General features: G+C 37.9%; 1 protein-coding gene across 3 annotated transcripts in view; it reads right to left on the reverse strand.

The window, feature by feature from the left end:
- Positions 1-4,546: 4,546 nt before the first annotated feature.
- Positions 4,547-14,535, reverse strand: part of RELCH (RAB11 binding and LisH domain, coiled-coil and HEAT repeat containing) — a 79,022-nt gene continuing 69,033 nt past the window's right edge. For all 3 annotated transcript variants that reach the window (XM_040585709.1, XM_040585708.1, XM_040585713.1), the window contains 2 exons: positions 12,732-12,802; positions 4,547-6,350 (listed from right to left, as the gene is read on the reverse strand). In XM_040585709.1, the coding sequence (XP_040441643.1) occupies positions 6,230-6,350; positions 12,732-12,802 (192 nt within the window). In that variant the 3' untranslated portion in view covers positions 4,547-6,229. The remainder of the gene's footprint in view (positions 6,351-12,731; positions 12,803-14,535) is intronic.

The following is a 14,535-nucleotide window of genomic DNA, read 5'->3' on the forward strand; positions in this document are numbered from 1 at the left end:
CTGGCCAGAGAAGCAAAACTGAAAGGCATGTGGTTGGACCCCAGGATGCCTTTTCCCAGCACACGGGAAGGCTGTGAAGGACCTTCCATTCCCCTGCCTCTCCCATCCTGCCAAGGGATAGGGGATGAGATGAAGGGGTTTGATGTATGAACGTTAATGTTTTTCTTCCACTAAATATCATAGAGGTTGGTTGTGGTTTCTGACTCTGAATTAAATACAGGCTTAGTAGATAAGAGCACCTGTCTCTCAGCAGGTGAGCGAGAAGCCCAGTGCATGTGCAACATTAGAGCTCTAGGAAAAAGCCCTGCAAATCGGGGGGATGCGCCGGGGGGGCAGGTGGGTCTCAGCACAACTTCTGGAGTACCAGCAACCCATGCACAGAATCCATCATGGGGCCAAGGAGAAGGGACAGCTGGAGGCAGCTTGTCACCTGCCACGGGGGGAGGGCCCTAATATATGATCCAGTACATGGTGCTTTCTACACTGGGCTAAAGAGAAAAAAAAAGTAGAAAAGGACCTGCACACTTTTAGCACAAGGGGCTCTAATTTTATTTGAGGTCTCTAGCTATTAAAATTAATCCATTTAAAATAATCTATTATTTAAAAATAAAATTAATGCACAAAACTATGCTATCAACTTCAAACTGTTTTCTTCCTGTGAATGCACGTTTCCATATCGGACTACTGCCCGATCTCTTTGAGATTTTCAGACGCACAACTATTTTTCATGACAGAGCAAATATAATGAAGCTCCTTAGTCACATTGGTGTGGTTTACACAACACGCCCTTTACAATCCCGCAAAAACATACCAGTGCTGAATATCTGTCAAGAATGTGAAGTCTGCACCATTCAAAAGAAAAAAGCTCACAACCAGCCACCGCTAACGTGCTGAATATTTGAAGTACGTGCAAGCAGACGCTGAACCGATAGGTTATCACCAGCCACCGTGGCAGTAACAACGCCTGCAGACTTCTGGAAGGAAATACAGTCATGGTGAATTTTTAACTGAATATTTGTTCATGCTTGTAAGAGATACCAACCTGATGACCTCCCAAGACTTCAGTCATATGTTCATCCTTAGGACAAGAGCAATACCGGCACGAACTGGGGCGCCTGCGCTGCCCAGGATACACCTCAAGCTCTTTCCTGCCTGGAGATGAGCCTGTAAGGCTGGCAAACACCCACCAACCCCTCACAGCAGGAGGACTGACACCGTAACTCCTTTGAAACACCATGTAACACTCCAATACCAGTTCCACAGAGCCACCCTATTGTTTTATCTAACAGCACACACAATCATCTTGAACTCCTCTGAAAACTCAGCAGAATATTGAGATGACTCATAGTTAGATCAATAAAGTGCATTCATCCCCCGGCAGAGGATCACATCTAAATGGAACTTTATTGCCCACTAAATGCTACAGCTGCTTCTTCCCTGTCCCCACTTCCCCATCCCCTTGCAGCATATTTAAAGGGAAGGTGTTACACGTGTGGCAGAATGACACACAACATCCCACGAGGCACATGCTTCGCTACAGCTGTGGTAACTTCAGCAGGGCTCCATTGCAGTGCCTCCACCTCAGCTGCAACTGAAGCTGAAGAGGTTGCTCAGGTTTTAGAGAATGGGAAAAATCTCCGCTGAAGTACAGGACAAAAAGCAGCAGCACAGGACCACAATCACAGTAAAATCTGGGGAATGGCAACATCCAAATACGCTGCGAACAGCCCTATTTGTATGCGCACCGTATTTACATGGTAGAATAGAAAGGTATCTGCCTCTGAGGGGTGGAAAATTGGAGGTTGGGGTACAGAGCGGCCTGCAATACAGCGAACGAGGGATGCGGTGAGGAGCACATGCAATACCAGTGGCTGGGAAAGGACCCAGGCAGACCACTGTCATGGCGTTGGCCCTTTATGCCAACACCTTTTGAAGTCACTGACTTGTACAGTACAACTGCTCACGTTCCAAGTTTCTAGCAACTAGAAATCTTCAGTCTAAGGAAGTTTTTCATTACATTGGAAGTATGGAGGTTAAGCTCAGCATGCAGTGCAGATACCTCCAAAGATACAGGCTGTTTACCGCTGACTCGCCTGTTATAAACTCTACAAGCAGAATCATCTTTTCTTACAGCTTACCTGTAAGCACGAAACCTGACCAGCATTAAACCTAAAGGCAGAACACTTCAGACGCTGCTTCTCTGGAAAATGATTACTCATTCATGGTTACTCATTAAGATGAGTTAACACATGATATATTACTGTACAGTACTAACATCCAAGACCCGATTAGCCTACTTATCCAACAGCACTCCTCCATGCCTTTGTTGACCAATTTTATAGTCTGAAACAGATTAGCTACGTATTCGAATGTGTTTGCTACAAATGCTAGCCAAATGCACTCAGTAAACCACCAAAGCAGTTTCCTTGAAGTCTTGTATGAAGTCCATACTGCAATCCTGTAATTCAGCCTGTAATTCACATCAAGAAATTCTGTGATTCTACTTAGGATCAGCGCCATGCTAATCAGCTTGCTATACCAGCATTGTAATGAATTTCTGCTCCACGAAGTTTTGCTGGTACTCTGTGGTTTATTTAGACATCAACATCATTATGTTTCACATGGGAAATTACTTCAAACATTTTGAATGCATGATACCCACCTTTAGAAACTGCACTGAAATGTAGAGCCACTTACTCCTGGAACAGAAAAATGTCATTAACGCTGTCACAGACAGAACAGAAATATCCCACACTTCTGCTTTTTCTGCACCATTTTGAATCATCTTATCATCCATATGTAGCAATGAAATCCTACAGTATATTACAAAAACTCCTCCTTGTTCTCCACAACAGTTTTTTGTCATGGATAATTTTTATCTTTCAATCTTAATGTTTAAATTTGCTAACATCAGTTTCTTTAGCCCTGAATTCATTCAAATACTGCTTTTAGCTCTCCTACCAGAATACGCTTTTACTGCAGCCTTTTTTCTCTTCTTGGTGTGAAATAGGAGTGGGAAGAGACTGACAGAAGAATGTGCAGCTTAAGAAGCTCCCTTTATTCACCTTGGTTAGAAGACAGGAAAAGAGTAATTTGCCTCATTTACAGTTTCAGAACACAATCTCTTTGATACTATGCATACATTTTGCCCTGAGTCAGCCTTAAGTTTAATCTACAGAAAACATATTTAGATTGTGAACACTTACTCAAAGCAGCCACGTACCTTCAGCCCACCGATCACCTTTGCTTAAGAGCACAAGAACCTTTTAAATAAAGATTCTGAAATTTCATTAGAGGCCACAGGAGACCGTCAATCTATCCCCTATTTAAAGCCAACAAGTTGTAGAGGTTCAGCCAGAATAATAAAGCCAACACTGGTAATTTTACAGAAACCTTACTTTGGCAAAGTCATAAGCGATTGAAGATAACCCTTCGGGGATGAGTTGCTTTCCCTGCTGGATATCCAACTGCCTTCTTTTAATGGAACATTTTTCTCTCAAAAATTTCACTGAACTTTTTTTGTATAATGGGAAAAATTTAAAATATCCTGGTAATTCTTTTAAAAAAATTCCATCCCAATCCTGAATGCTACAGTGCCATAGCTAGGAAGAAAGAGAAGAAAAAACCCAAACAACCCCCAAACCCACAGAGAACAACTTCTTGCAATCTTCTTGAAAAACTGTCAATACACAGTAAACCAATAAACATTTTCACAAACACCTGCAACCAACATACACTAACAGAGACCTGAAATTTAGGAGGCAGAAGTCCTGAGAACAACCCGCATAAGGTTTGTTGCCTACACAGAAATTTTTTCACCTCAGTAGTTACTGTACTGGTCTTCCTGGGATTCTCACTCAAACTCCTCCTTGGATCAACTGGTATCAAGTAAGACGCTGGCTAGCAAAAGCTTAACCTTGCAAGAGGCTGGAGAGACCGGACCTAGCTGGGCAAAAGATGCTACATTTACACTAATGAACTAAAGAGCAAAAGATGCTCCGTTTCTACTGACAAATTAAAGAGTCTCACCCCACAATCCTCCATAGTTAAATTGCTGTCACAGTGTTTTGCCTTGTGCCAATCAGCATGTTTGGCGATTAGATGTGCCGATTAGATGGCTGAAGTTCAGTCCAGGCTAGGAGCCTCTCTCACAGGCAGCCAGCCGCCCTGCTTTGGAAAGTAGAAGTTTAACCATAAAGTCATTTTGGTCTCATGACTACAGAGCTATCTCTGCAACTGTAACTACTGGAACAGACACAGAAAAGAGAAAAGAACAAGGCAAAAAAAAAAAAAAAAAAAAGAACAAGGCAAAAAAAAAAGGGTGGCATAGGAATCCTGCATGAAAATGGCAATAAAGCCACATGACTAGAAGACAGAGTGAAAGAGGCATATCAAGATAGGAAATTTAGCAACTTCAGTCTATCATCTGCTATGTAAAAAAAGTTAAGGCTGAAGAATTTGTGTGCATTAGACCTCTCTCCTGTAACAGGTGTTTTGATACAATAATATTTTCTGGAGAAGACTAGAAGTAAAAAGACAAGGCAGGTATACAAAACTTTTTATTGACAACAGAACAATAGAGAGGAACATCACCACTTCCCATTCCTCAGGAATGTCTCCATTTCACAGTCAGTCTGCTAAAAGTATACTTTCATGGTAACAAGCAACACTACGCCAGGGAGCTGTCTGTAACCTCAAGAAAAATGTTTCATCAGTGCAAAGGGACTGACAGTGTGCAAGTGTGCAGCAGGCCCTGTCACAACACAAACATGGCAGGCAACTGTATGTGCAGAGCCAACAGGCACAGACACGGAGCAGCTGGAAGCCTCAAATTAGCTCCATTATTTCTAAGGGCAATACCTGAAGTGATACTCCATCCATATTCTCTTTCAGAAGTAAATACTTTCTTCCCTCATTCCTTTTGCTTCCCCTGTCCTCAAAGACGTTAATACTTCCAACTGAATGGTACCGTGTCAGAGTGCCTGAGCTTTTGTATTTTACTACCTCATACCAGTTCATGCATGCACTTGAGTTTACTTTCAGAAGCTTACATTGACATAAAGAATACACACACAAAAAAAAAGTGCTGTAAAAGAATAAAAATGTTTAGTTGTTAATGCTTCCTTACTAACAAAAATATTTGGTAGTTGTTGAATGTTCCTTGTAATGTCATTTTGTTAAAGTATGTGTGCAGTCTACTGAACATTTTAAAGAAACGGCATGTCAAACTCTCTTAAAATAATTTTAAATACCCTGAAATTAAATTTGAACTGAGATTCAATCTAAACAACAAAGTATCTTCATTTTTGCTTTCACAGTACACAGAACTGCACACCGAGCACAAAATGAAAGCACTCTTCCTTCTGCATAAGTTTCTTCTGCCTGCAGAACTCTACTGGGACCTGTGTGTAGTAGCTTATGTATTTATTAACATTTATTAATTTATTATGTTTTTCCTTAGGGGATGTGCCTCTGGATGTGTAGACTGGTTGTTAAAGTGCTTTAAAATAAAACAAACATCCCAACAAAGGAAAACATCCCTCAAAAAAACACAGTGGACATGAGAATTCTATCTGAAGGACTTTGTACAGGATTTACAATGTCAGCATAAAGCATCTGAAATATGAGCATTCCCTGCAGACTGATGCAGTGCAAGCAGTCTCATACATTAGATACTGCAATTCCTCTGGATTCAAGATGCACAATACTTACAAAAACAACCCTAGAAGCACAGACAAATGCTGGTGGCTCTTCCTCTTCTTTTTAGAAACATAATAAAAAAATCTGCATTACTCTCTCATAATTTAAATACATAAGTAATCTCCACTTTTATTACTTCATGACAATGACTTCAAATTTACATTATTTTAAGTACCGTCATAATAGCTCCATGTATAATACAGATATTTGCTGATATCCTGTCAGAAAATAAAAAAAAAACCAAAACAACCCTTCCACTATATAAAAAAAAATATGCTGGAAAGACAAGAACACAGAACAGGGACTTGATACAGACTATGATTTCAGTTTTATATCAACCACAGTTAACCCAAAATTAACAGATACAACACAGCGATATTCAAAAGCAGTGCAAATATCTTTGGAGGTTAGAATAAAATAATACTACAAGAACATAAGACAGAAGAAATTAAAAGGCAAGTACTTCAAGTACAGGAACCAGTCTCTGTGAGGTCCATCTTAGTGTTAGCTGAGAGTTCCTTCTCCGATCTTACTTCTTCCTCTGAAACACATTAGCCAACATTGCACCTGATGTAGTCAGCTGGCCCATTTTGTTCAAAAACTTGGTCTTTGTATCTTCACTCACAAGGCTTGCTGCAATCGACATTGAGCTAGGAAAATAAGAAATTTACTGACGTAAGACTACAAAGAACACCATGTTATTTAATAAGCAACTGAACGTTTTGCATTTTAGAGGTTTCAACATTCAGTCCATCAAGAAGAACTGAAAAACCATTACACCAGCAAGCACAAATATACACTGTTAAAACAATTATCATGTCCTCGCCATCCTAGAGAAAATTAGAGAAAATATTTTTTTATGCACACTACTTTTTACTACCTTTGCAAGTCATTGCATTAGCACTGGCAATTGCTCTAGTGAAAAATACCTCTGTGAAAGACTGGCTTTACCTGCTCACCAGAAATATCAATTCTTATGTTTATTTAGTATAAGAACAGCAGCACTAGTTCAGACCAAGGATCTGTCTAGTCCAAGTATCCTGCCTCTGGCAGTGATCATTAGCAGAGATGCAGGCAAAAATAAAAGCAAGATTAAGTACAAAACAGTGACCTCTCTCCTTAAATTTCCAACTCTTTTGTTTTCCAACTATTTCCACCTGAGCAGAGTCCAAAATCAATGTGGGCTGTCATTCTAGTAACTCCCAATGAATCTTTTATTTTACATTACTTGTTCAGCTTTCTTTTGACCCACTTGTAAACCCCACCTTGTGGCACTGAGTCCTACTAGGTGTGCCCCTCGCTGGGTAAAGAGCTCTCTCTTCCTGCTTGTTGTGAATGTGACTCCTACTGCCTTTGCTTGAGTGTTCCTACTCCATACATACTACAGGAGACAATGGAGAGCCCACAATTTCCCCACAAACCGAACTAGAAGGACCAACCCAACCAATGCTGAACCTGCAGGATATGACTTAGAACATGTTAAAAAATTATCCCAATGCTGTAAAATTAACTGATTTTTAAAAAATTATTTATTTACAACATATCAGTGACCTCAACTTCAGATATATGTAACTATTTAGCATAATAGGTAACTGGTCTCAAGCCAGAGTGGAACAAGGCAAATGTATGACAGAAGGAATATTAATAAACATTCCATTCTTCCTATACTTGTAGTTAAATGGCAAACATTTTTCAACATTAGACAGGCCCAATTTTACAACACATTACCAGTGAAATTCTCCCTTGTGAGCTCAGTGTGAACTCTGCATTTCAAAACTATACCTAACATGACAAGATCTGCCTCACTGGCACAGGCTAGCTTCCAGGAACTGAACTTTTCAGCCTGCAAGGTTAGGAACTGTTCTGTCAGACAGTTTTGCATCAAGAGGTCAACTTGAAGTTAACTCCAAATTGCTCCAACAGAATTTGAATGGTCTCTTCAAAGGCAGCAGGGATGCATTCAGTACTTTTCCCCATTTCACACCACAAAAAAGGTGCTTAGTGGTTATGAATTCTGGTTCTTTTTAAACAGAATACTTGAAAAAACAAAAAGGCAGGCTCTCACTAAAGCTGTACTGTGGATTTACAGATTGCTTAATCATATCGTAACTATATCACCTCAAATGTATACCCCATTCCTTCCACTTTTTAAGCTGAAGCGATTCCCTGACTTCTGCATTTCCACAGTGCCTAATCGACCTAGATCCTTGAAAAGCCCTTCGGTTTGCCTCACGTAGCATACCTAAAGAGTATCACAAAGCATACTCTTAAGTATTTTTTTCCAGTACATCCCCCATTAATGGAACAAGTTATTCAAATCAATCATCTCATTTTAAATATTATTAGTTGGTATTTTCTGAAAGCTCTGTAAAGTTCCTCATTATCTAAATATTCAGTTTTTAAGCATCATTTCATTGAAAGTATGTAGTCTGAATTTTTAGTAGTTTAAAATTTTGAAAATTGTTCTCTGGTTATCTCTCTTTTTAGACAATCTGATTAAAATCAACATTTTAAAGATAATAATCTTTTATTCTAATTAGCAGCCAGCAATGAAGATTTATAGCTGTTTTGAAATAATTTATAAACTTTTACAGTGAAATATTTAAGGCATAGTCACATAGCCAGACATCTTTGGCTTGATTACAGAGTCAACTAAGGAATCACATATTTCCAGTTAGCAGGTAAGATAGTACTACTGTAAGATGGATTTCTTGTGCAATTCGCCTTAATTTCATGATAAAGCAAGGGCATAGGCATATAAATTACGTAAATAACAGTTTATACTTGCTATCAGTTGGCTAATGACAAGAAGCTATTCCTGCCTATGATGTATCCTAGAGTTGTGTGTAACTATGGAAAATGATTTGGGAAATACAGTACATTCCAAGCATTAGCCATGTTAGAAAATAAAATTGCTCGCTTCAGAAAAGAAAGGCTAACAACGGGTTACAAACCTCTAGTTTTACACAAACTGTGCTGTCACTATTCTAAAGATCCTGAAAAAGGTTGAAAAGACTATGAAATGTTTAATTAACATTCCAAACAGTTTGGGGGGGGGGGGGGGGGATATCAGTCATCTAATGTTAAAAATTAAAAATTAAGGACTGGAGTGTCTACAAGTTCATGTTTTCTAATATTACATTACTGTAAACAGAAAGATAACGCAATACACTCAACATATTTAAAAGTTTAAATATACCCCAAAAGTACTTCCATTACTATAGAAATTGAACATTCAAACATAATAATAAAAGCAATATGAAACCAAACAGTTTCATTCTCATGTCTTTAAAAAGTAATCAGAGAACCCAACAAGCAACAATGTATCTTGTTTAAAGCAAGCGGTCCTACAGAAAAGTCCTTGCATATACTATTTAAAAAACAAAACAAAAACCAACCCACAAACAAAAATATGTAAACAAAATTTTTAACCAGTGTCTAGATGAACTAACACTACATGGAGTTCTGCCTGATTTATGGGGAAGCTGTATGCCAAAACAAACATTCATGCTGGACATTTTATAAAAATTGGTTTGTAATGCAAGTTGTTACCCATGATTGAAACACCTTGTTAATTGCTAAAGAAAATGTTTAACAGAATCGTTATCCAATATTTAAAAAGACAGTTTCATTGATTTTTAAAAACTATTTCTGTGATGCCATATCATTTGACCAGCCTTTTCTAACAGTTAGGGGCAAAGACGAGATAACCAACAGAATCTTATAATTGCTTTTACATTCAGTTTTGGTTTTATGCAAGCAGTCTTATATGGTTAACAAAAATCCATAATTTATCTCCTATTTGCATTTAAATCCTTCATCAAATACATATTTAACACTGAAAATAGGAACTGAAATTGGCAAGGGCTTAGCAAGAAAAAGGAGATATTTATGTGTCTGAAAAGGTCAATTCTTCAGTAGTAGAAATATTTCATGTTAATTTTGTACAGTAAAAAGTTGCAACCACAGCCTGATTTTGAACAAGGGGAAGGCTAATTAAAGAATGACAAAACACATTGAAAACTTCTCCTTTAAAAATCTTAGTTTTCAGCAGTTGTATTCTAAAAGAAAATACACTGGCTGTTGTATCACATTTGCATTCATCTGTTTCTGCAATGGCTTAATACGACTAACTGATTTTAAAACATTTTCACAAGAGGGATTGCAAGTAATACAGACTTCTTACATTTAGCTTAACATGTCTGCACTGATAAAAGCTAAAGCATGGAGAGTCTAAACACTACATGAAATAAAAGTTGATCACTCAAACTCTAGCCACACAATTAACAGCTTTCATGAACTAAATACGTTAAAACATTTGAGAGGCAAAAGCACACATCTAAATAAAAAAAATTTAAAAATTCTGTCCAACTGAAGAGCAACACTTAAGAACTAGGAAGAGCTCAGCCAAGGTATTTTCTTCCATAACCATAGGCTTCACAGTTCGGTTAATGCAGATAGGATAACAAACTTCAGGTTAGGGCTAATTATGTTCTTTAAAAGACCAGTTAAATACTGTGTACATGTGCTGCATTCTGGGAGATAAAAGAAAGTTTGCCTAAGAAGCAATCAGTTTCGTATTTTCTAAAGATCTCTCCTGAAAGGCTGTCAAGAAGTTGCTCAAGAAGTGATAAATCTACTTCAAAAAACATTTATCAGATCTAAAAGTCTTATCTTACATATTTAGGTACATATACTGCTTTTATTATTTTCTTTACATAGTCAAAGTCTGAGGTGGTGGCTTTTTCATTGCACAAAGATTAAAATGAAAATGGAAAAATAATATTGGTTAGTCTATAGATTAAAAAAAAAAAAAAAAAAAGAGTCCATAAAATCCAGGCAGGGAAAATATTTGCAAAAATATTAAAATGCCCATGTATGCAACTGATTCTAATAAACCAACGTGTTAATCAAAATACTGTCATTGCTTATGTGGAGGGATGTCCTTGCACAGGCTGTTTGGTGAGGGCAATTGCTTAGCATCAGATCTGCAAAGGGCCTGGCTGTTACTTCTGCCTTACCACAATTACCTATTGGGAGCCTGCTGTGCAAGGTACATAGTGCAGGGCAGACCCTGATAAAACCAATGCTTACTTGCAAATAGCAGGATGAGCCTACTGGGGCAACTAGCATGTTTCTATCTTGCCAAGAATCATTATTGGTACGTTTTTTTCTGAGGAAATAGCTGGCTTGAAGCGCCAACCTTTAATACAGCTGAAGGCAAGCTAAGCATTCACCATTCTTTAAAAACAAAACCCAAACACACAGCTGCTGGAGAATCTGAAGGACACAGGAAGGGGATGACCGTTCGGAGTGTGACTGTTGGGGCCAACACCCAGGTATGCATGCCAGAAAGCTCCATTTAAGAGAAGGCAGAAAGGCTAAGGGCAAAAAGTACAAAGCTTGAGAAAGCTACGTAGTGAAGCCCTGGGAGAAAACAACAGCATGAATGCATTTTTTAGCTCTTGACTGACCAGCCATTTATGTTGCAAACACGGAATATGCCCACAGGACGATTAAGTCAAATAAACGTGTTCTTATTCTGTGAATAACTGATTTGTCAAAGAAATACCTATTTCATCATGAAAACTGCCACTCAATTGGAACACACTTAGTACAGTTCCTACTTCATAATATTGGTACATGAAACAGGAAAGAGCAAAGAAAGTGACTGACTCCAATCTTCAGATCTTAAAGGTTTTGTATTTCTTCTGCATTAGGCAGGACTTCTATATGACTAGACAGAACCAACTACCTTACTAGAACAGGTATGCTATGGATTGTGAAGAACTTGGACATTTTTAGTTTTAAAATTACTTCACTTCCAAAGTCTAAAGTTCACTTCTAGAACACTTTTAAAATTGACCTGATGCTCATATCTCAAGTAGATTCAGTTCTTGCTACACTCCATTATCAACTACACCAGTAAACAGGCTTAACACCACTAGTAAGATGTGAGATACTTTATTTGGTGCATGACGGACTGATTTTTTTCCACACCATGTCTCTTTGTTCAGTTCTTGTACACCTTTCCTACTTCAGTCATTCTCAAATGACTGGTTGCTTCCAGGATTTTGCCTGAGCTCTTTCAAGTTGTAAATTTATCAACTTGTGTTACAGATATGGAAGCACAATATAAACAAGTTTGGTTGTTTTTTTTTCAGATACCTACTGTTTCTTCTCCAACTCTTCCTGGCAATACTTCCGGGGATTTATTAAGTTATATAATAATCCATGAGAAGTTACGTGCTGGTATGCCGATCCAGGCAACAAGCGGGCAAAAGGACACACAGAGGTCATCATAACAATGCTTACCTTTCCAAATCTGTGGGTCTGTCAGCCTGTGTTTTGTTATCAGTAGAGGGACACACAGAGATGTACCACGTCTACCACATGAGGCAAACTGATGCATATACACCATGTGTCTGATGCCTCACTGGAGAGCTGGGTTTACTGTGCATTTGTAGAATGGGCGTTTTACTGAAGTACAACATAGATGGCATTTTCCCAAAGCCAGTGTATTTACTAAACAGCATATTCACAAAGGTAGGTCAGTTTATACACCAGAGAAACTGTTCTTATATGAACTAGTCACATGCAAGCAAAGACAGCAGCCTGGAGCAGGTCATTACCACAATCAGAATAATTCCTTCAGCCTGCAGTCCACCCCCCTGAGACAGGGTTGCAAAGTGCACTGCTCTAAGCACTTAGCCCACGCACCCCCTGGTTTCTCAGATCCAGGATAGAAATTCAATTACTGCTTTAAATGAATAAAAAATTAAGAACAAAGTAACATGGGAAAACATCAATGTCATTGCTATGATTAAAAAAAAAGAAAAAAGCATTATCCTCTGTTTTACACTGGAGAAAGCAGCAACCACAAACTCAATTAATATTTCTAAAATCTCTTTTCAAATACAGAACATGTCAGTGCAGGATTTCTGGTCACAAGCCTTAGACATCATTATGGAATGACTCTTCAGAACATTACTCTGGAGGCACAGAAAATAAAAGAGAAGTGGTAATCTTACCCCTGTGGTTCTTGGACGGTCTTGTTTTCCACTTTCTGTTCACACTCTTTTATCATGGAGCTTAAAATAACCTAAGACACAGACAGAAGAGATATAAATGACATTTCTTCTTTTATGATGACGCTTCATACAAAATCTACTCTGCAACTAATTCTGACATTAGCAGAACTGTTTAAAAGGTTTCTCTGTTTTTCATGTGCAATTAAATTCCAGCTATCTGCTAATGTCTTGTGGCTAGAAACAACAAAGCCATTCAAAATACTTTAAGGAAGAAAATGCTTTTGAAATAGTTACAGGAGCTAAAGAATCCCTCCTGCTTCCCCTGTTTTTAAAAAATAGAGCTAAAGCAAACTCAATTCTGTGACACACCTCCTTACCTTCCCTTTTTCAAACAATGCTTTTATTTATTAGCAATAAACTTTGACACAGATTCATCTTACCTCTGTTTTTCTTTAAAGAGTTTTCAAGTACCTTTTAAAATTTGTATCTTTACCAACATTATGTATGAAAGAAAAAGCAAGGAAAGAAAAGTGTGATAGCATCCCGAGATATCTTAATCGAAAAGAAGTGCTAAAGCAAACTTGGTATCATTTCATTGCTGTCTTCCAAGGTTCCTATGAATCAAGGGTTTTTTCCTTTACTTAAGCAATTGCAGTGTTAAAGGTTTCAGCAGAATATTTAAGATTAAAACCCCCCCCCCCCCCCCCGGTATTTTACATTTCTCCAGCATATCAAAAAATAAAGAAATTGTTCCAAATAGCAGGCTTTGAAAGAACTCATACAATTCATTGGACAGGTACAGAACTCCCTGCCCTGCCCACAACAGTACTGTTAAAACTCATTGAGACAGAAGCATCTGAAACACTTTGGCAAAATAGTTGCAATGCACAGTGTGAAACTATAAACATGTATATATATGTACCCACTGCATAAATGGAAACTTTCTGTGCTTACTTACAGTTTAAGAGAAAGCTAAGCACTTTCTTTGAGACATTAAACTTAAAATATCAGTGCTGCAAGCAACTAAAATTAGCAGTGTCTTACCAAAACATGAATATATATAATAAAGGAAAATAATCTAATTTCAATCTCTAAAATACACATCAGTTGCTAACAGTTACTACCAAGTGATAACTAATTTTGCATGTATTTATACACATTAAAAAGGTATTTATTATTATTAGACAGCTGCAGCACAAAATATCCTTTGAAACCATTTATTACACTAATAAGATGTGTCCTGGTCTGCAGATCTGTGCCACTGACACTCTATTTCTCCAAATCTAATACTTCAACGTTTGAAGCAATTTGGATAGCAGGTGTTATATACCCTTGAATGTTTCAGAAAGCAGCATTCAAACCCAAACCTGTGTATGGGTCTAACAGGACTACAGCTCTGACTGCTAAATTTGCTGTCCTTTATTTGCATAAAATATTATGCAAGTACTTAAACGCAAAGAGTACAGAGGTACAAGACAAATGTGTTCAGAATTCCAGTGAAAAAGCAGTATTTTCTTTCTGTATCAAAAGAAAACTGAATTTTCTAAGCCCAGCAACCATGATTTTTGTTACTTAGCATTTCCACCTGTGCATTGGAACACTTACACATTTTTTTATGTTTATCTGAAACTAGATGTTCCAAATATTGATAATACAACATCTTGATCAAGGGGAATAATAATTCAGCAAGGACTCTGAATCATTTGAATACTGGGATGGAGTTCCCATCCACTGCACAGCTCCTTCCAGGAAGGCTGCATAATTTTTGGATGATGTGGAGCAACTCTTCCCTCTTCTCCAAATT

Source organism: Falco naumanni, chromosome 3, assembly GCF_017639655.2.
Source record: "Falco naumanni isolate bFalNau1 chromosome 3, bFalNau1.pat, whole genome shotgun sequence".
NCBI lineage: Eukaryota > Metazoa > Chordata > Aves > Falconiformes > Falconidae > Falco > Falco naumanni.